General features: G+C 35.5%; 1 protein-coding gene across 1 annotated transcript; it reads left to right on the forward strand.

The window, feature by feature from the left end:
• Positions 1 to 270: 270 nt before the first annotated feature.
• IL31RA (interleukin 31 receptor A) lies at positions 271 to 20,975 on the forward strand (the record flags this gene model as incomplete). Its single annotated transcript, XM_080638054.1, has 15 exons — positions 271 to 331; positions 1,078 to 1,374; positions 2,735 to 2,855; positions 3,531 to 3,712; positions 4,328 to 4,479; positions 7,351 to 7,516; positions 8,117 to 8,199; positions 9,403 to 9,619; positions 11,075 to 11,257; positions 12,802 to 12,903; positions 14,263 to 14,409; positions 16,252 to 16,392; positions 17,721 to 17,814; positions 19,482 to 19,560; positions 20,376 to 20,975. The coding sequence occupies exons 1-15, from the start codon at positions 280 to 282 to the stop codon at positions 20,973 to 20,975; spliced, it is 2,616 nt and encodes an 871-aa protein (XP_080494180.1). The 5' UTR covers positions 271 to 279.
• Between the last annotated feature and the right edge of the window lie 505 nt (positions 20,976 to 21,480).

Here is a 21,480-nt window from a genome sequence, read left to right on the forward strand (position 1 = left end):
ACTTCGGTGGATTGGATTGCCCTCAGAAGGATTTCAGGTGTAGTTGCCTCTCTTTACACAAAATGTATATGCTGATTTGAGGGAAATTGGATCAAACTTTGCCATCGTGCAAGAAAGTAATAGACAAAGCCATACTTGACTTGAATGTATGTGAGAAATGCTGAAGAGCATTACTAACTCTTATACGAATGCTAACAAAGTATTAGGGGGCATCCTTAATTCAGGTATATTATTTTTATTTTATGACAGCATTTCCTGCCCCTAGTTACTGAAAAGGAAATGTTCAGCTGTGTGATTTTGATGTTCGTCCTGCTCTGCAGCTCTATAGCAGGTATGTTACTTGACTGTTAGCACCTGCCTTGCCATAAGAAAGTTTTCCAAAAGGTGACCTTCTCCATATGAAATTTCAAAGAATTCTGGAAAAAAGAGAAAAGTATTTTAAAAATAGAAGTTGGTAGGTGGTTGGCTAAGTAGTGTACAGTATGCAGAGAAAGATTTATTTATGGCAGTCTTGATTCATGCTTGTGGAATGTTAATTGTGGCCATGATAGCCTGTGTTTGTTTTCTTTTGTATTTAAAGTATTAAAACCAAAGTATTACCTGTTCCGAGATTCATGCAATTGCTACTAATGTTCTCATTCAGTGTTCTCATTCCTGATCTAAAAAGTCACCTAACAATGTGTGACTATTGGGGTTTTTTTATGTGATAGTTCCATAGCCAGTTTAAGCTGACACAGGTAACTGCTGAAGTTGGAAGTTCAGGTAGTTCCACACTCTCTTTGGCTCTCATATTATTCTCCTTCTGCTGGAGTGCATGTTTGTGTGGCTAGTTGTAAGCAATCTGATCTAGATGGGATAGAAACATCATTCTTATATACTGCCTATGGTAATATAGTAATTAATATAAACTGAGTTTCCAAACAGAGATATCTGATTCAAGTGACTGAGCATTTTATTTGAACTCCATATGGAAAAAAATCTAATTAAGTGATCTGTAGACAACAAAGTAAGTTATCTTTTCTCCACTGGTATTTTAAAAGAAATCAGGTTATGTGATTTCTTTGATTTTGATTTTAGATGAACACTCTGTCGGAGATGCTGACATTTTCCCTTCAGCTCCTGAAATTGAAAGAGGATCCACCCTGAAACTATTTTGTGTTCTTGGAAAACACTACACACCTCACAGAAATGCAAGCCATATCATCTGGAAATTGAATCATGACTTGATCACTGAGGAAAACTATAACATTGTGAACGAGACTGTGTCTAGTGTAACCATCCATAATTTCACTTACAGCAAAGCTCATGTGAAATGTTTCGTTAAGTACTTGGGCGAGGAACAGCTTTTGGTTCACACTGAAGTTAAATCTGGCTGTAAGTAGAAAAGCCAAAAAATTAATTTTAACATTTTTTAAAATAACTTGCTGTAAAAATTTTACTTTTAAAATAACTACTTTTTCCTTTTTTTAAGCTTGTGGTGTTGAAAGACACATGTGTTCAAGTATCTCCCTTTTTTCTGAAATAAAGTATGAAATTATAGGCATTCCTTACTCACTGTGGTCCATAACCTCTTTGACCCTGACTTTTGGCCAGCTGAAGTGAGTGAAGGTTTTCTGTGAGTTCAGATGGTACCAAGTCTTTCTCTTCGGTTATGTCTTTTGTCTAGTTTAGCCAATGTTAGCTTTCTCTGAAAGTATTTCGTCTTTAATCATCTGTTCCAAAACAATTATAATTACCATCTCTGATGGAGAAAGCTACAGGATAAATATGTATACAAATTCTCTAGTTTATTGAACAGATTAAGTCCAGATTATATTAATTTATATCTGGGGGTCCCATTCTAGTAAAGAAGCAATATATGCAGATAAATAGATCTGTGCAATAAAACCCGGCATAAGGTATTATGTGTCTGCAAAGTTAGGTGTGCCATAAGCTTGACAATAAAAGAAAGATCTTTTCAGTCTTATATTAGGTGGGACAGAAAAGTACTATTTTGGAGAGAAGGCTTTTTCAACCCATTTATTTCACTGGGTGGTGTTCTCTTCCTTTGAATTCCAGTTTCTTCTATTGAGTGAAGAAATCTGCCTTTAACAAAGCAGTCTTTGAAGGTGTTAATTTTTTATGGATGACTTCAGACTATAGAGATCAGAGAGGATTGTTTTCTTTGTTCTATCTTGTTTATAAGATAAAGAGAGTCCAGAATTAGTACTCTTTTCAAGGTCATATAGATATGTTGGCCAGCAAATTGTCTTCTGCACTCTGAGATTGTGCAGGCTTCTCAGACTAGGGGTTTTCATAGGGGATGTGGTAAGTCATTCTCAGAAGGAACCAAGAGGGGTTTCACCTTTCAGAGAATGGCTTTTCCTCAACTTCTATTTGTTTTCCTTGTACTCTCTGGACTGGCCTTAAACTACAGGTTCAGGACAATGTATGTAGTGGTTAGATTTAAGATAGTTAATGAGTTACTGTGAAAATACCTTCAGGCCCACTTAGTTAAGTACTTCTAAGAAGCAGATGAAGAGAATCTCCTTGTCTCAGAGGGGAAGAATGGTTTCTATTTTAATTTTGTAACAAGTTCTGAAGGCAGTAAAAAATTATAAAATGAGGTGCTATGCAAGACGATTGGTGAAGTGTGCCGAAATCTGCTTTTTCACCAACAAAATCAGTTACACTCTAAAGTCACTTATTTTTACTAGGTTTTTTTTTTATTTATTTTAAATCTTTGTCATTGTAGTTCCACCAGACACACCAGGAAATATTTCCTGCATTTATTACTTTGATGCTGAACTTACCTGCACCTGGACTTCAGGAAGAGAAACTAATCTTAGGACAAACTATACTCTTTACCGAAAATTGTAAGTATAAGGTGTGTTGGGAACTGGGTTGCTGGGGTGAGACCTTCAGCTCCCTTCCCCTCACATTCTGTGCAAAAAACCCCTGGAAACGTAGAATCATTTAGGTTCAGAGTCATGACATTTGCTCAGTAAATTCAATTAATTTGGGGATGGTATTGGTTGGAAATAGTTGCAGTCTAAACCAATATTCAGTAGTCAAATGTTTACACTAGAATTGACATTCACTTATTTCCTTGAAGTAACATTACTGATTAGATCAAGAGCTGAGTGAGCCTAGGCACAAATGGTGAATGGACGCACTTTTGTTGGAAGTGTTACTGAGGAACTTTCTATGTAACTAACTATCCTCATTTTGGATGGGTAAAAAGATTAAAGCCCATGTCAATTCTGCTTGACACCAGTAGGGTTTAACCTAGGGACCTCTGGAGTCATAATGTTTCAGTGAAAGAATCCAGAATTAGTTGTCATTTTTAGATTGCTCCCATCTGGGGATTTGTGTTTACAAATACAAATTTTATAGTCTCTTGCTGTTTTGTGACCTCATTTTAGAAACATAAATACTTGATTCTTTCATTTACCATTACATTTTAAATACTGTTTAGGACCTTACTTTTTCATAAGCTACTGTGAACGTGGTGAGATCAGTGTTGTTTATTTTTCTTTTTTCTTTTTCAGGATGACAGAAGGAAGTGTGACTCTTCCAAGTACAGTGAGCTTCTGTGAAAGCAAAATGGAGTCATGTTCATTTTATTATCCAGATACTCCGTATAGTAGTTCTTTTTGTTTTCAGGTGAAAGCTGAAAATGTTTTGGGTGAAGCCTCATCAGGTTGTGTTCCTATACCTATGGAAAAAATAGGTAATTTAAAAAAAGTTAAATAAAGCAGTGTAAGTGGAGCTGTCTGCACCCTCTGCAATTCTTTTTCCTTTAGCGTACAGATGAGAGAGCTCTGAAACAAATTGTGCAATCAAAGAAGAAAATAATGAAAAAAAATTCAGTATACTAGTTTTGAAACTATTATTTGGGTTTCATTTGGTTTTAAATTGGTTTCAGTTTTGAAATGCTATGTAATTTTGATTGTTATCTAAAAGCATGAAGTCTCTGAAGTTACATTTAGGGTTTAATAAAATGTTTCATCCTTCCCAAATTTTTTTCATCCCGATTTGAATGCTTAGAATTTAGTTGAAGCAAGTCTCTTGTTACATTTCTTTTTATGCCTTTCCATGTAAAATTCTTTGATCTGGTTGGTGGTACAGCAGCAGTTTTCCCCAATTTCTTGGTCTTACTGAGAGGTGGTTAAAAATGATAGTGTGGCATATTCATACTGTGAACCATCTAACTAAATTTTTATTAAGCTGATGTCTTGATAGGATGTATGTTACTGTGATAATGATCAAACACAAATAGATGGAGCAATTCTGAACTCTTACAGAAGTTTTTTTCCCTGTTAATGTTTTTGTTTCTCCGTTCTAGAGAAATTTGAACCTCCTGAAATACTTTCAGTTAAAAAAATCACTGGTATAAAGCAGTTGCTTACAGTAACCTGGAAAATGCCTGAGAAGATTATCCCTTCACAAGATTTAACTTGCCAGGTTCAATACAGAAACTTATATTCAAACTCTTCGGTAAGCTACATAAATTTCCTTCTGAATGTTAGCTTCTTTGTGACTAATTAATGTTACAAAAGGCTAAATAGAAGAAAGGCAACAACTAGTTGGAAATAACAATTAAAACCTTGTTATTTTAACAAGGTAATTGTTTTGTTGTCTAGGATGAATTGTTCTCTCTTCCTTTTGGTCAGTTTTGGTACATATGATGCTTCTGAATATATTTCTGTGAAAGGTTGAGGGATTACCTTAGGCTAAAGGATTACACACACAGCCAAAATATTTTGTTTTCCTGTCACATTCTGGTGTTGAAAACAGCATTTACTCCCAACCACAATAGTTGAATCATATTAACATGCACTAAGAATACATTAGTTTTTAATTCATGTATTATTTTGCAAGATAGAAAATAAGGAAAGTTATTTTTCTGAGTTTGTCTTTCTTACACTTAAATGTCACTGCTGTAGGAAAAAACAGTAATCATTTGCTTCTTTCAGATGGCCTGTTCCAATGCTCTTCACTATACAAGTGAAGTCTTGCAGTCTTACTGTTTCCTCTTCCAAATCTAAGAACAGGCCAGGTTCCTTGTTTTTGGGGTATTTTTTTAAGCTAATTGAACTGAGATGTCTGCTTGACCTTACTATTTTATACATTAGATGTGTAATTCTGGGAGAGAAGAATCATCAGGGTAACTAATACTAGTCTTCAGAGTTTTAAAAAATGTTCCTGATACTAAAGATGTTTTTAATTAGCATCCTTCTCACATTCTCATGGCATTAAAGTGTCTTTAAAGTAGAGATGACATAGTAGTTGTTTGATCCAAGTTATAGTATTCAGGATGATCTGATGGGCAGGAATGCTCAGGTCCACCTGGGATTTTAGAAACTGAACTAATATTTATTTAAAAGACCTTTTCAAGGTGTTTATCCCTTTGGAGTCAGGACACTGGTGTTCTGATACTTACATGCATATGAGATCCTTCCAAAATGTTGAAAACATTCATATTTTTGTGAAGTTACAGTAACATTGTGTATTGTGTCTTTGTCATCACGTGCATAAGAAAACACCTGTCACTTTGTCTCCATCAAATACAGTCTACATCCATTGTCTTCCTCAGAACTTACCTGTGTTTTTCCACATTCATTCTAGAGAGGAAATAGCAGCAATGATTAATAACGACAGAAATTCAGTGACTTTAGTTCTGCAGGATCTTAGACAGCCATGATTCATAGTTTTGTCTGTAGCTGATCCAATTGCAGTGGCCAACAAAGACAGCCTCAAACCATCAGTTAGATATAGGAGCTTTTTTTCCTGTCTGTCAGCACATACATGGGAGAAAAAGAATTAAAATTGTTTGAGCAAATTTTCTTGACCTTTTAAGCATTTGTACCGAAACAATCTAAATGGATGCTGTGGACTGTTTTTACTGACCTATTTTTCTACTTGCGTATACAAAGTTTCTTAAGTATAATTAAATATTATTAACAGCCTTTTGGCAAGTAACTAAAAGCTAGTCTGGGGTGTTTGCAATTCTATGCCAGGTTCTGCAGGAGGTTGGTAATAGTTTTTAAGCCTGAATTCTTCTACAAGCAGTTTACTATTTTTGACAATGAGTTTCTTGAGATGAGAATGTACTAGAATTTTCAGTTTCATGAGGTAGTGCACTTCCCATTGCGGTGTTCAAAGGAGTGGGTGTCTGGATTTTGTCTTCTTATCGTTTGATTCACTTCTCGTTGGAAGGTTCAACTGGTGGAAGACAAAAATTTCTTCACAGTTTTTTGGCCCAATTATTGTAATTCTACATGATATTGCTACTTCAGTTTGGCTCCCAAGAGGAAATCTTCCTTAATCTAAAACTTATTTTCACTGAGCTGGTTATAATTTAGCTAGCTTGAAAATTTATTTTAGCATATTTCTGTTTCAGTCATCTGAAAGTTTAGCAGTGAAGAGTTGTTAATTACTGATTAATTTTTTCAGTTTGGAAGGGAAGACATTAATAATGGTGTAGTGATTATATCAACCCTTTACACAAACACTCAAATATTTCTGTAGTTCTTTTTTTCTTCTGCTTGCCATTGTCAGTCCAATTGAGTTGATGCATCCACTCCAATTCCTGGTTTTTGTGTCTTCTTTCACCTTTTGTTTTGGAACAACAATTTAGCTTCTGACTTCCATCAGTGAGAAGTGAGTGAATTCCTTTTAAGATGAAGAAATTACCTTGTCATTACTTTTCCAAGAAGATATTCTTGGGATATTTCTGGTTTTCTTATCTTCCTTCACCATTTAAAGGCTCCATCTGTTTTTTTTTCTCTTGGTACCAGAATTTTCTGTGTTTTCATTGGTCTTTTTATTTTAATCATATGCTGATAATCTTTGGGATGGTGTACAGCCAAACTGTTATATGGTTAAGACCTAGAAACCCTGTAGCCCAGAAAAGAAAATCAAGAAACAAGTACCTAGGTGGCTCACAAGCTGCAGGTGATCACTGCTTTCCCAGGGATGCTTCTGCTGTGAGCTGGAGCTGTATAAGGATGTTATGGTGATCCTGGCTTTAGCAGTACCCAGTTGCTTCCCAGCAGAGGGAAATGCAATCATCCAGCACTTTGTGTGCCAGCACAGCTGCTCTAGAATCCCATGTGAGCTGCGAACAGTTTGTGCCATCGGTCGGTCAGTACAGACCTAGTTATGGCTCAAGTTTTTCAAACCCTGGAGTTTTACAGGATGAATGGATGCTACACAGAAAAATGAAATGTGAAACAAGTAATGTTGAATTTCAGAGGAGTGAGATGGAAATATGAAAACTGCATCCTTTGTGGTTTGTTTTTTAAAACTAAGTTATATATCTGCATGCAATTTTATAGCAGATAACTTCTGTTCATGTACTTTCAGGAATTTATCACTGTCCCACTGAATTCTGCAGAGAAAATAGGTTCGTGTAATCTCACAGGTCTGTGGGACTCCACAGAATATTCAGTTGCCATTCGGTGTATCAGTGCTTTGTCAATATTCTGGAGTGAATGGAGTAAAGGGAAAAGAGCAAGCACAGAAGAGAAAGGTACCCTAACTCTTTCCTAAGCTTTTCTTTGCTTATGCTTCAGGGGATTAGGATTTAAAAATGGAAAACTGTATTTTTAGCATGTTATGTCTATTGAAGATAGAATTCTGTTTTTAAAGAGAACATGTGTATTTTGTTTAAATACAGAAGGACAAAAGCAGTTTGTGGAGAAGATTTAAAAGTTGATACAACATGGGCTGAGGAAGAAAATGAGTGAATAGGCATTGAAGATGAGAGGAATGAAGTATAAATGGAGACTGAACATTGCTAGGTAGGATAGTAACAGAAATGCAGTGTAGCAAGTGTGTCCAAGAAAAAGAATTATAAGTAGAGAAATTAAATTTCCAGTTATAAAACACACCTAGAAATTTTCCTATAGAACTTAAGAAATAAAAGAAAGCAGAAGGAAATGTATTGAAAGAGGGAGGCTGTAGTAATTAGAGAATTAAGGCACAACAAAAGGCACATTACCCAAGGGAAAAGTTTTTACTAAGTTACTCTCAGACTGCAGTTTTGAAACCTTTTTTATTGTTTCTGCTATGTTACAGCATCTTTTAAATATAACAACAAATGTCAAGATATTTTTATGTCTTTAAATAGCTCCTTCAGAAAAAGTGGATTTGTGGAGGGTAATTGAGTCTTCATACCCAGCTGGAAGTAGATCTGTACATCTTATGTGGAAGGTATATACTCTTTCTGTGAACTGGTAATCGTATTGGTATCCTGCGACTGATGTTAGAATCATAGAATGGTTTGGATTGGAAAGGTCCTTAAGATCATCAAGTTCCAATCCCCCTGCCATGGGCAAGGACACCTCACACTAGCTCATGTCACCCAAGGCTCTGTCCAATCTGGCTTTGAATGCTGCCAGGAATGGAGCATTTACCACCTCCTTGACAACACATTCCAGTGCCTCACAGCCCTTACAGTAAAGAACTTCTTCCTTATATCCAATCTGAACTTAAACCTGTTACCCCTTGTCCTATCACTACAGTCCTTAATGAAGAGTCCCTCCCCAGCATCCATGTAGGGTCCCCTTCAGATACTGGAAGGCTGCTATGAGATCTCCACGCAACTTCTCTTCTCCAGGCTGAACAGCCCCAACTTTCTCAGCCTGTCTCCATACGGGAGGTGCTCCAGTCCCCTGATCATCCTCATGACCCTCCTCTGGACTTGCTCCAACAGTTCCATGTCCTTCTTATGGACAACAGAACTGCACACAATACTCCAAGTTGAGGTCTCACGAGAGCTGAGTAGAGGGGCAGGATCACCTCCTTCGACCTGCTGGTCACGTTCCTTTTGATGCAGCACATGCTTGGTTTCTGGGCTGCGAGCGCACACTGAAGCTGGCTCATATTCATTTTCTCATTGACCAACACCCCCAAGTCCTTCATGTTGTGTTGAAGTATTTTAGTGTTGTAGGACATTTAGCTGCCACGGGGTTTTGCTGTTGTTGGGAAGAAGCCTCACTGAACTGCGTCAGAATTGAAAAGACTTTTTTTTTTCTTTATTGAACAGTAGATAAATAGAGTTTTGTGATCTGCGCAGAAAAGAAGGGTTTAATTTTGTTCAGATCACTGGAAATCTGATTGAAATTCCTTGCAACTGCATTTAAATAATACAACTTACCAAAGCTGTGTTTAAGTTAACTTTAGTCTAGTAGAGTGACCAGAGGCTCTTTGTGTTTCTAATCTCAGTATTTGACTTCTGAACCTTTCCTTCAATGAAGTTGTTACAGCTCATTGTCCTCAAAATGGGACTTAAGAAAGTACCTTTCTTTTCTAAATATATATAATAATTTTGTAATTTGATCTTTAATACAGTATATACTTTTGATTATACAAATAACACTGTGAAATACTTACTACTGAATGTTTTTGTAATAGTCATTAAACAGCTTTCCACCTTCTGGGAGAATTCTAGGCTACAAAATACAGTATTTTCCAGAAACCAATGCTGCCCTTAAAATTACAAACATCTCTACTGATAAGAAGATGATTTTACTTTTAAATGAAGACGCATATATAATATCTGTTACTGCCTATAACTCTGCTGGAAATTCTCCTGAAGCTATTTTGAGGATTCCATCCACTGATGAAAGATGTAAGATTTCTCAATGTTTTGGTACATTTTGCTCGTTAACAAAAAAAAAAAATTCTTCCTGACATTGTTTGAGTTCTGGTATAGTGGAAGCAAAGTTGTGCTAGGGACTTTTGTCTCATATATATATATGTATGTATATGTATATATGTAGTATTTACAAAGCTGTGTAGTCCAGTACTTTTTAGTAGAACAATATTATCTGGTTGTCTTATTTTGCTATTGCATATCATGCTTTTGTTGTAGGTGATTATTGTTAGGGTTTTTGCTTTGAGATGTAATTGTTAAGATATCAGCACTTTCTGATATCTTATTAGAATTTCTATTTTATTACTTTCTGAGGGTTGTTTTGTTTCGTTTTGTTTTTTTAGCCGTGGGTCTCCAAATGAGTTTATAGAGTCCCACTTAATTCTGTCTCATCCCTCTACTAGGTCACAAAATTGGTTACCACAGGGCATTATTGCAGTGCATTTAACATCATTCAAAGATGTGTTTAATGCAAGTCCCTAAGATATCTCAGTGGAAGCAGAATGAGAAACACTGTGTTTGTTCTCATTTCCTGTGCATTCCCAAAATACCTCATCCTACCTACTTCCAGGGTCAGGAAGCTGGTTTGCTCTAGCACAACAGTTGTGTTCTTTGGCTTTTATGTTTAATTCTGATATCTCTGTGAGCCTTGTGTTGCAACATCCTTCTGCCTACCCATGATCCGAAAGAGAGGTTATCCTACGCTGCTCACATATCAGTTGTTCATGAAATAAATGCAAGTGTTCTCCTGGAAATGCTCAGTCAAATTTCACTTCTAATCAGAAAACTGGATATGTAGATGTGAAGTCATCTTGTGGAGTTGGCTGGCTACATCTGTATACACTTAGTGTTCCGCAATAAATGTTTTCCTGATTTTTCCATGCTGTGACATGTCTTTTTTTTTTTTTTCCTTGTATACATTTATTTTCCTTCTACTTCACCAAGTCTTTTTTTGCCAGGTTGGGTTTTCACTCAGACTTTCCTTACCTCTATTATGCTATTTTGCTTCACTGTCATTCATGACCTTGCTGACTTGATTTACTGTTTTGCTATTGCCTTTGTAATTTCAATCAAAACTTGCTTATCAGCATTACCTGTAAAATTGGTTTGTGAAACTTAACAGTCTGTGAAATTTAGGTCCTTAAAGAAATACTGGTCTTGGATTTTGTATGTGTAAATCTCCTTGAGTATCATGTTTTCAATTTCCCCTCCCTTTTTTCATTGTAATAATTCATATATGCTTAATTTTAAAGTATTTTGAGTACCTGCATGTTAACACAGGTATAAAGTAACTTTAAAATATCTTTTTTAACAAAACCTTGACTAAGTCCCATACTCTTCTAAAGGAGCAGTCTCAGCTTGCTGTGAGTACTTTTCTTGCTGCAGTTTTTATGGCAATAGAATTGATGACACTTTCTGTTAAACTTTTAGCTTCTCAGATTATTGAAACAGTGAGGACCTTTACAACAAGTGAAGAAGTGATTGTGAAATGGGTAGCCTTCGAACCGGAAGTAACTGAATATGTAGTGGAGTGGTATGAGGAATTGGAGACAGATCCTTTCAGTAGATCATGGCAATATGTATCAAATTCTACAAGCTGGAAAACTAACAGAAGTATGTTCATTTATCAGTTACAGCTGTAATAATGCACAGATAGATATGTATTTATGTGTATTTATTTATAGGTAGACCAGAAAGAACAAACCATTTTAAAAAATAGCAGTATTATTACATGCTTTATTAAAATATTTGCATATTATTTATGGAAATTTTAAGTTTCTTAAATTGTCATGCGGTATGCAAGATGGTGTTTTCAGTTTTCAGAAAGTAAGTACCCTGCATTTTCTAAAGTGTAAAGGAACACTTGTTTTATTAATGATGAGTATAACTATGATGAGCTTGCCCATGAAATTTGTCTTACAGACTTAGACAACAGTGATTTAAATACTGTTTTTATGCTACAGTAAAACAAATCAAACAAAAATCTGCTTGAAGCAAAATTCAACAGCAGTTAATTACACATTGAACTGAGATGGCCGAGTTGAGTCATATGCTGAAAAGTGTGCTAATTCAGCAATTTACTGAGAGGAGTAAACACTATTTATGGCTGTTCTCAATATATAAACCCCCCAACTTTCCTCCTCAGCATTATTAGGAGATCTTTGTTTGCCCTAAGCACAAGTCACATTAGAAATTTCAAGGCAAATTCAGACTTACTCTTAACCAGGCCTAGTTCTGGCATTCTTTTGTAAAATTATTTTAAGGATGATATGTGGACCATCATAGCTTCTGCTGGGCTGTAATAGGTGTCAGGGACTGAAAAAGCATCAGAGAATTGATACAACACAGACATCTGTTAATAGCTGTACTCTCACTGAACAAGTTGCAGAGCTTGAGGATGAACAGTTTAGGAAATCCTTTACACTGCTTTCATCCCATGGGGTGTAATGCTACAGATGTGTCCTCTCAGAGCTGATGAGAGTTTCTTGTAGGTAGGGTTGCACTCTGTTGATTACTTGGCTGCTGGATTGTTCAGAGTTCAAAACTTCATTTCCAGAAGCTCAAACTATGTCTTGAAACATATAAGACATATAAAATTATACAGCAGGTATTTCACTTGTACAATTGTACTTCTGAGTCAAGCTGCTTAGAGGCAGATCTGTGGTTGGCATAACTGGAACATCAACGTAGAGTTAAGAGCTGGGGCTCCATTGTGCCTTTTAAGCTGTTTGATGCATGAAACAAAACTTTATTCTGCAGAACAGTTAACTGAAAGATACGTGAAATTAAAAATACTCCTGGAAGTATCGTTTTATACTGGTTATTTGAAAAGAAAAAACATCCAAAACCTTAGACTGTTACAAGGAAAGTTGCTTCCTACAGAGAAGCTGAATAACGCTGGAGTATAGTTACTCATTAAAATTTCTAGTTGAAAAATGAGTCAGAAACCAAGTGCTCTTATGAATACTACTAAATAAAATTCCTTGTGTTACGGACAGTAGTGGGCATTTGAGGCAATAAATATGCATTGTGCTTGCTAAAATGTTGAAGGAAACTAGAGGTCTGTAACAATGTATTTAGAACTGTGCTATAATTTATTCACTGTGTTAATCTTGCACAGAGAACTGTATTTCAACATTCCTTCTTTTCGTTTACAGAAAACTTTAAACCATATGTATGCTATAACATCTCAGTGTATCCTCTCTATGGAAATAAAGTAGCAGCTCCATATTCCATACAAACTTACATTCAACAGAAAAGTATGTATTTTAAACTAATAATGTTGTGAAATGTATGTTGTAGTCTCTTTCTCGGGGTGTATTATCTTTGAGTAATTTGGAACTGGCATTACTGAAGGAGAGATGCAGATGCTGAAAAAATTCAGGCTTCCTGATTTCTGTTCATAGATCAGCTACTGAAGTGTTCAGTAAAACACATGTGTATCTTGTGATACACATGCTGCTTGAATCCACTCATTTGTTGTAAAGTTTACATACTGTATACAAAGCACTTGGAAACATTTTAAACTGGCTATCTCTTAAATGTTACAGATTATTTAGGTATATAATTAGACTTGATTTTAATGCTTGGCTGCATTTATCAGTCCTAATATATGAAATTCTACTCATGGAATAAAATGATGGTTTGAAAAGCTTGCTTTTAAAAAAAAATGTATTTATAATGTAACAAAGTATTTACAGTCCTGTACATAAAACTTGCTGAGAAGCCATGATGTTTGCAGTTTGGGTAGAAACTGTGAATGATACTGTCTGTGTGTGTGGAAGGCTTCTTTATTTGTAGATGTTTAATGTGAATTCAGTGGTTTGTGCAGCCAGCTGTAAGAATGTAGTTTACTGATAATTTTAAGATTTCAGGTGAAAATGTCAATTTCTGTGCATGTGCATATATAGGTCTATGTAAGTGTGCATGCACACACAGTACAAGGCACCACTAAAAGGTATTAATTACTAGGAGGAGGTAATAGAGTATTTCATGCTTGAGTAGTACTTTTTTGCATGGTTAGAACTATGTTTTAAGTGCTTTCCTGTGTATAGGTACCTGTGACGTTACTAAAGGTTGTCAGAGAATGGGAAGGAAGGTACTTGTTTTAAAACTGAAGGACTGAGAACTCTTGCTTTGAAGTCACAAGCAATGCATGTGAGGCTGTATTGTATAAGTAGACTTTGTCTAATATAATGGACAAAGACTGGGGGTGCTGGAGATCTCAGCTGAATCTCAGCTCAGCCAGAGACGTCTTGCGTACATAGTGACCTTGCACCTGAGTTCCTTCTGAGTGTATAAGGATGTTTTACCTCTTGATCAGTCTGTGATGTTGTGAGGATAGAGCCTTGTAATGGTCTCAAGGTATTCAGATGCAGTAACAGTGAGAACTATGCAAACGCTAGGACAGATGAAAAGAAGTATTATCAGAAAAAAATCACACATTAAGGAGGATGAAAAAAGTTAAGGGCTATATCAGACCGTTAAGATGACACGTTTTCTTGTACATATGTTGCTGCTAATGTTACTGGTATGTGTGAAATAACACAGATGGGTAACACTGTAGTACTTAGACTATTTTACTACTTTTTTTTTTAATCTATAATGCTTCTGTGTAGAGCCATCAGAAGGACCTGTGGCTGACACAAGCATTCCGGGCAAAAATGAAGTTACAGTAAAATGGAAAGAGATTTCAAAGGATAAAAGAAATGGATTTATCAGTAACTATACAATATTTTATAAACCTGAAGATGGAAAAGAATTGAGTAAGTATACATTAAACAGCAGTTCTTTCAACAGGGTTATGACAGTCTGCTGTCTGAAGATAGTTATTTTCATAGTTATTACCACACTTTCTTATTGTATGTTATAAATATGTCTGAAAATACTAGTATTAAAATGTGGCTTACATAAAGGCTAATTTTTTTTTTTTAGGTTTAATTGAAATGAATATTCTAGTGAATAGTCCCTGCTTTAATACTACACATGTTGTTTTCTTCCTCAGTTTCTTTGCTCTGAATTTATTTTGTACAGCACTGCTTGCTCTCCATCTTTTTCACTGTTAGTGCTGTACTGTCCATGGTACTACGACCGTGACTGTTGACCATATTGTCCTTTCTGCTTCTCAGATGCAAATCTGATAGATCTCCATGCGATAAATGTAGTCAGTGTATGGCAACATTATCATTCCTCTTCCATTTCCAGACCAGTATGGAAAGTGAGAGGCTTTTTGCGGATTGTTATCCATTAACAGTAAAAAAGAAATAAATCAGATTTTCAGGAGTATGCCAAATTGGAGAGTATTATTTGTCAGATACTTGCTGTTTTTACCTTTTACGTAAAGTACTAGTCTCCCTTCATCTTCAAATCTCTCATCCATCGTGGCATACCTGTGCAGCTAATGGAAAAAGTAATGACAGAAGTAGAGGAGCTAAAATGAGCTAAAATACACTGGAGAGTTGTAGATCCTGTGCACATTCATGAATTTGAACCTCTTCAGGGTTCATTGAATTTAGAAGTTTCATGAGTGTCCTTGGAAGGATGCCTCTCCCAGGCCCTAAGCTTCTGGAAGTATGGTGGAAATTTTCCAATAATAATGCTTTTTACAGTCAGTTCTATCATAAAAACAAGCCAGCAAATGATAGTCAAGAAGCTAAAATATGCTGCCAAGAAATAGTTTCTTTGGACATAGTTTATAGATGATTTTTTTCAAATGTGCTTGATTTTCTGTGCTTGGTATTGCTTTTCTGCTATGGAAGCTGCATAACTTTTTGAGCATATTCTTAATCTCCAACCTCAAGTATAGCATCCATGCAAGGTGTCGGTATATTCCTATCTATTCAGAATTTCTCTAGCCTAAATCTCAGCAGAATCTTTTATGAGAGGTGTTTGGTGACCTAAATTTGTTCTTCCTGTATAGTTTATGAAGAATGCTATTGGATCATTCAGTGCTTCAGAAATGGTCCATTTTCCTCCTTTTTTTAGACATCACTGTTAGCAGATACATAACATAATATATATTTTTAAAAAAGTTGTCAAACTTACAAGTTTTTTGATGTCTTCAGTTGCTTCTGGGTATCCCGTTTGGAGCCAGGGCAAGAGTATTCTTGGTAAATTTTAAATTAGAAAGAGGAAGCTCATTATTTCTGTCAGATTCAGTCCTCTACAATCAACTTTTCCTGCCATTGTTGGTTTCTGATTAATTTGATGTTGACTGCTTTGTGCAAGGTTATCCTTAAGACATGCAGCCTCATGTTATGGAGCCATGTATATCTGTATTACTTCTGCTTAGTAAAGCAGACTTGTGCCCATTTTAGGGGTTCAGATTAGTTTCTTTAGGAATTTAGTTTTAAACAACAACTCAAAGAAGTTAAATTTAAATGGCAAAACCTTACTGTACTGGGTTTTTTTGAGGCTTTCTCAAAACTTTTAAGTAGCATTGATAAACATTGTTTGATAATTTTTCTCAAAGGACTAATAAGGTTGCTTTGTATTTCAAGTTGTCTGTAAAATACTTTGTATCACTGTAAAAGATGCTAAATAAGTGTATGGTTCCCTGATACAATACTATTTTGTGTGTTTATTGACATAAATCTTCTCCTAAAAAGATGAAACAGTGAACTCTGATGTTCTGCAATACAGACTGAAGTCCTTACAGGCTAATACACAATATACTGTCTATATCATGGCAAGCAATGAAGCTGGTGGAACCAGTGGAGAGCCAAAAACCTTCAAGACTTTGAAATTCAGTAAGTAATATTCCTGGTTAGTTACTACTATTTTAAAAACAGGTTTGGGAGTAAGAATTATAGAATATTTTTGTTTTAGGCATTTGTTAATTTTTTTTTTTTTATGTATTAGTGTTTAACAAAGCAAGAAAGAATTACCAGCGCTAGCTGAATTTAACTCAGTTTCACTGATCATCTCACAGAATAAAACCTCAGGATTAGAAATCAAACCCCAAAATCTTGTTTTCAGTAAAGCTGTGGAATACTATGGATGTCTGTGGGATCTGTCATGCTGTCAGTTATGCGATAGCATGCCTAACAGTTTGATAAAAAACAGTCATTTCCATCTGAGATACTAGATTTAGAATAGCTGGGCACTGCGTTGCATTTCTTCTTCTATGTAAGCTTAAGTAGTAGATGAACGTGCAGGTTGTGGCCATTGTGTGTGGGGAGATGATCTCTTAATTGTTTTAGATAGATTTACCATGGAGGTTGGTATGACTCCTGTAGGTTAGAAGTTCACATGGTTCCTCACTTCCGCTTCTGGAAGAATGCTTTCAATACATACATATATTTTCATGGTGGTGGCCAAACCGAAATGTAAACAAGTGCATGAACTATACCTAAATTTTTTATGGGATTCAAAGCTGATTTATTTTTTGTCTGTAAAGTCATCTGCTAGTTTCCTAGTCAAATGCAAAGTAAGGTAGACTATGCTGAGGTCTGGTTTCTATTGCTGTCAGTATTTACCTCTAGTAGGTTCTTGGAAGCCAGCTTAGAAATCTGTACACTGTTTTTTGTGTATTCAAAACCTATTTCCTGCATTGAATTTACTATTTATTTTGTAGTGATGGGTAGAATTGGCACTATATGGCAGTTTTAGGTGATGCTAAAACAACAGGTACCTGGAGGGGTGTAGATTCTTAATTCTAGGTGGCTTTCAAAGATTGGCTTGGTATGACTGTAAGCAACCTGATTCTAATCTCAAAGTTGGATGAGATGACCTGTAGATAATCCCCTCCAATCTGAATTATTGTGTGATTCTGTTAAATGAAGGAAATTTTAAAATTCAGTATATCTGTTCCTGAGATATCCTGAGAAGTCTCATTATGAGCTGCTTTTCTGGCTCAGTAACTGTGACAGGTTGGATTAAAAATATTCATCTTTAGACAAATTGTGCAATGAGTACCATACAGTATTCTGAATAGTTTTGGCTAATTTTGGCATAGCATTTTAGAACTGTGTAATTAGGTGTCTTGGATGTTGGACATTAGCTGTCTTAAGGCAATACTTGAAGAAATTATAAACATCTGTGGTGTTGGGTTTTCTTTTCCCGCTCTCCTCTAAAGATCAGGAAGATGTTATTTTCATTGCTCTGCCTGTTGGATTAAGCATGTTGGTTCTGCTAGGCCTTTGGATAACATACATTTTGAAAAAACATGCGTGAGTACATTTTCTACCTTCTAAAACTGAATGCAATCAGTTAATTTTAACTTGTAAAAGGCAAATTTTTATATATCATATAAATGATTTTGTTGGGTTCCAAACCAATGTCAAATTAAGAAAACAAGCAATTGGAGTAACAAAGAACTAAGCATACAGGTTATCTTGTAACTGCTATAGTCCAAAAATAAATATCAATTTTAGAAAGTGCAGTAAATCAGAAAAAAAAAAAGAAATAGGAGAAGCAGATTTACATACCACCTATATCAATTTATGGAAAATGCTGTATGCCAATTGCAGTTCCATGGTCAATCAAGTGAGGGAAGCATACTTTAAACTTAATTAGTGAAGAGTTAATAACACCAAAATACAGTTTTCCAGGTCCTCATAATGCATCTGCTAGTACACCACTAGAACATGTCACATAACTTCTATTGCTTATCTTAGCTATATTGATATTACTTTTGTTAGTTTGTGACACTTACCCTGGACTGTAAAGAAGTCATGAAGAAACTAGAAATTAGATCACCTGAAATCAAACATTTGAATGTTTGATCCATTGGTATGGATCCTTATCTATACCTGATTCACAGCCCTTTAATATGCTATCTCAGGTGTTCCATGCCAGATTTTAAATTGCTTCCTAAGAGCATGGGATGCTATAACAGGATTTGTTAAGGTTATAAGATGTGCTTTTCTTTAGCATGAAAAGTGAATGGTTGTTTGGATGAAGCTTAATAAGAAGGTTGAAAATCTAGACAATTTTGGGGCATTCTCAGATACTGGAACCAAGATTGTGGCCATGCAAAACATCAGGTAATAAGCTCAGCTGAAGTAGTAAGCATAACTTCCAGCTCTTTTACATATTCAACTGTGTTGTGTATTCTGAATTTTTACAGTAGTAAGAAACTATGTTTTGATTCTGGAGAACAATTTGAGATGTAGTTGAGTGTTTATATTTTTGTGTATATGTATATTCATATCAATATGAAAAGTCAAGCTATGGCCTGGTTCGCATTCAGTTACATGTACAGCCAGCGTCAATGAGTGATTAATTTCTTTCCTGTTTACTATGTATATTCATATCAATATGAAAAGTCAAGCTATGGCCTGGTTCGCATTCAGTTACATGTACAGCCAGCGTCAATGAGTGATTAATTTCTTTCCTGTTTACTACTCCATTGGACAGTTATAAGCTATAAGTGTCAGTTAGTGTTATTTATCTGGTGTTAACATAAGAACTCAGAGTAGCTCTAATATGGTGTAGTGCTAGGGACACTTTCTTAGAGCAAAGCTCACTTGAATTGGCTTTTCACTAAAGAACTACACTGAAATATAGTCACAACAGATTTTGTATGCAGCCTTGTTTTGGCGTGGTAGTGTTTGATCTGCTATATAATAAAATAAGATTACCTTTGTGCAGTAGTAATTTTTATGGCCTGTCTCTGTGACCCAAAGGTTTTAATTGCTGATACCTTTTGAAATAGAAATTAATGTGAGGGAAAACTATTACAGTGAAAAAGAAAATATTATGTTAATATAAGGGAGACTTCCTTTGTGAAAGTTTGATATTTTAGCAGTGCCTGGAATTTCTGGAGATTTGTTAGTTTTATTTTTAGTAATCTATTTATTTCATCATTTGACTAAGATTCCTTTCTCAATGATAGGTTTAAAAAGGCTTGCTGGCCTGATATACCCAATCCTGCAGAGAGCATTGCAGTTGAATGGCCTCTTGATACATCTATGGTAATTATTGCAATTTCATTTATTAAAAAAGGGTTCAAGTGGAGAGAAGTCCTTCTTTGACTTTTTATGACTAAATAAAAAATCCTGTTGAGTTTCATTTTCCTGTTTAAGTGCTATGGAGTGCTCTTAACTGAATTTCAAACTGATAGAACAGATGCATCTTTATAAAGTAAATTCATTTAATTCTTACATGATAATGAGGAATAGTGTTTTGAAGTTATAAAGTGATCAGTGGACATCATTTATTAAATAAAGTCAATTACATTTGCTCAGACTATTGAGTCTACCTAGTCAGATTCCCACACCAGGGTACCTCCTCCCTTTTCCACAAAAAATACAGGGTAATATGATAAGATTTGGTATATTATAATACAAATATTTCTGTCTTACTTATTGTTGGATATTTATTCCTAAATAAAGTTTTGATGGTTATTTGAATTAAGTTGATCAGGTTTACACAGAAAGTGTAATCTATGGAGAATAGGATTTAAACTTTTGTCTCAAAATTTGATGGTTAAATTGGAAAAGACAGCCCAAGCCTACTTCTGAGCCTTCGTTTGAAACTCCTTATTTTATTGAGCACAGAAAACATAATATGAAAGTGTTTAACGAATGGACAGGATAACATTGTCATTTTTAGCACTTATTCACATATAACTGCATCCCAGCTGAAATGCACATGAACTCTTTTATTAATGCACTTTTAAAATTGAGTTGAGCAGGGCTCAAATGACAATATTTTATGTATTTAAAAAATAAACTAATACATGATCTATCCTTATATAACTTTCCAATTTATCTCTTTGTACTGACAGAATAATTCATTTTTGAAGGGAGTAACAACTGAGGCTAAAACCGTAGACTTTGAAGACGTAAGTGTTTTGGAACATGGTTTTCCTGAAGACAGCCAGGAAGGATCACTACTAATGAATTGTGAAAACCATGTTTCTGCATGTACTGATATTAATACAAAAGGCATGGTTAACAGAGAGAAAACGATACTGTATAATACAGAAAATGAAGTTGCTAAAGGTTTTTCACCATCCATGCCTTATGTAATTACTGATCAAGATATCGGAAATCAAATGCCTTCAGCCTTGATACCAGTGAAGGAAATCCAATGCATAGAAAAGCTGGAAGATGGTGTATGTGGGTCTCCTCAACAGACCACAGTTAAAAATGAAGAAAATGATCGTGAAGTTTTAAAGCTGGAAGGTTTCAGTGAAAAAGCACTGTTCAATCCATACCTTAAAAATTCTGTTAAAACTAGAGAATTTCTTAGTTCTGACAACTTGCCAGAACACAGTAAGAATGAACCCAAAAGCCAGTCAACTGTCTTACCTCCTCTTCACCAAAATGTCGCAGGACAGTCCTACGTAACAGTGGACATGTTTGGGCTGGCCACAGCTCATTAGCATGAAGAAGCTTTCCTTTATAAATTCCTCTTATGAGATACATTGGGCACTGCTACTCGCATGTGTTTGTATATTCTAACCTGGCTGGTCTCAGTTAATTTGGGTGAAAACAACTCCTTCCCTTGGACAGCTGTGAAGTAATTTTTTGCCTTGTATTTATACCCATGAAGGTTCACTTTTCGGTGTGGAGAGGGTTTTGTTTGTTTATTTGGTTGGTTTTTACCAGATAACTGCCAGTCTAGAGGCAAAGGAAGTACCTTTTCTTATTTCTTCTTAGTTCTCCCATATGAGTTTGCTAAAAAAACCTCATCTTTACTGTGGGAGCATCTGGCAGTGCAAGCAGCTCACTGATTTCCAGTTCTCATGGCTGAGCTCTGCTAGGGAGACATGGACTGACTTGGACAGAGCCAGTTCTTGAACAGAGCCAAATTCTTCCTTAAGTTACAGAGTAGAACTACTTTCCTGTTCTTATTTCCCTCAATTGTTTTATTTTTTGTTGTATGGT

This window comes from Psittacula echo (genome assembly GCF_963264785.1).
Source record: "Psittacula echo genome assembly, chromosome: Z".
In the NCBI taxonomy this organism is placed as follows: Eukaryota; Metazoa; Chordata; class Aves; order Psittaciformes; family Psittacidae; genus Psittacula; species Psittacula echo.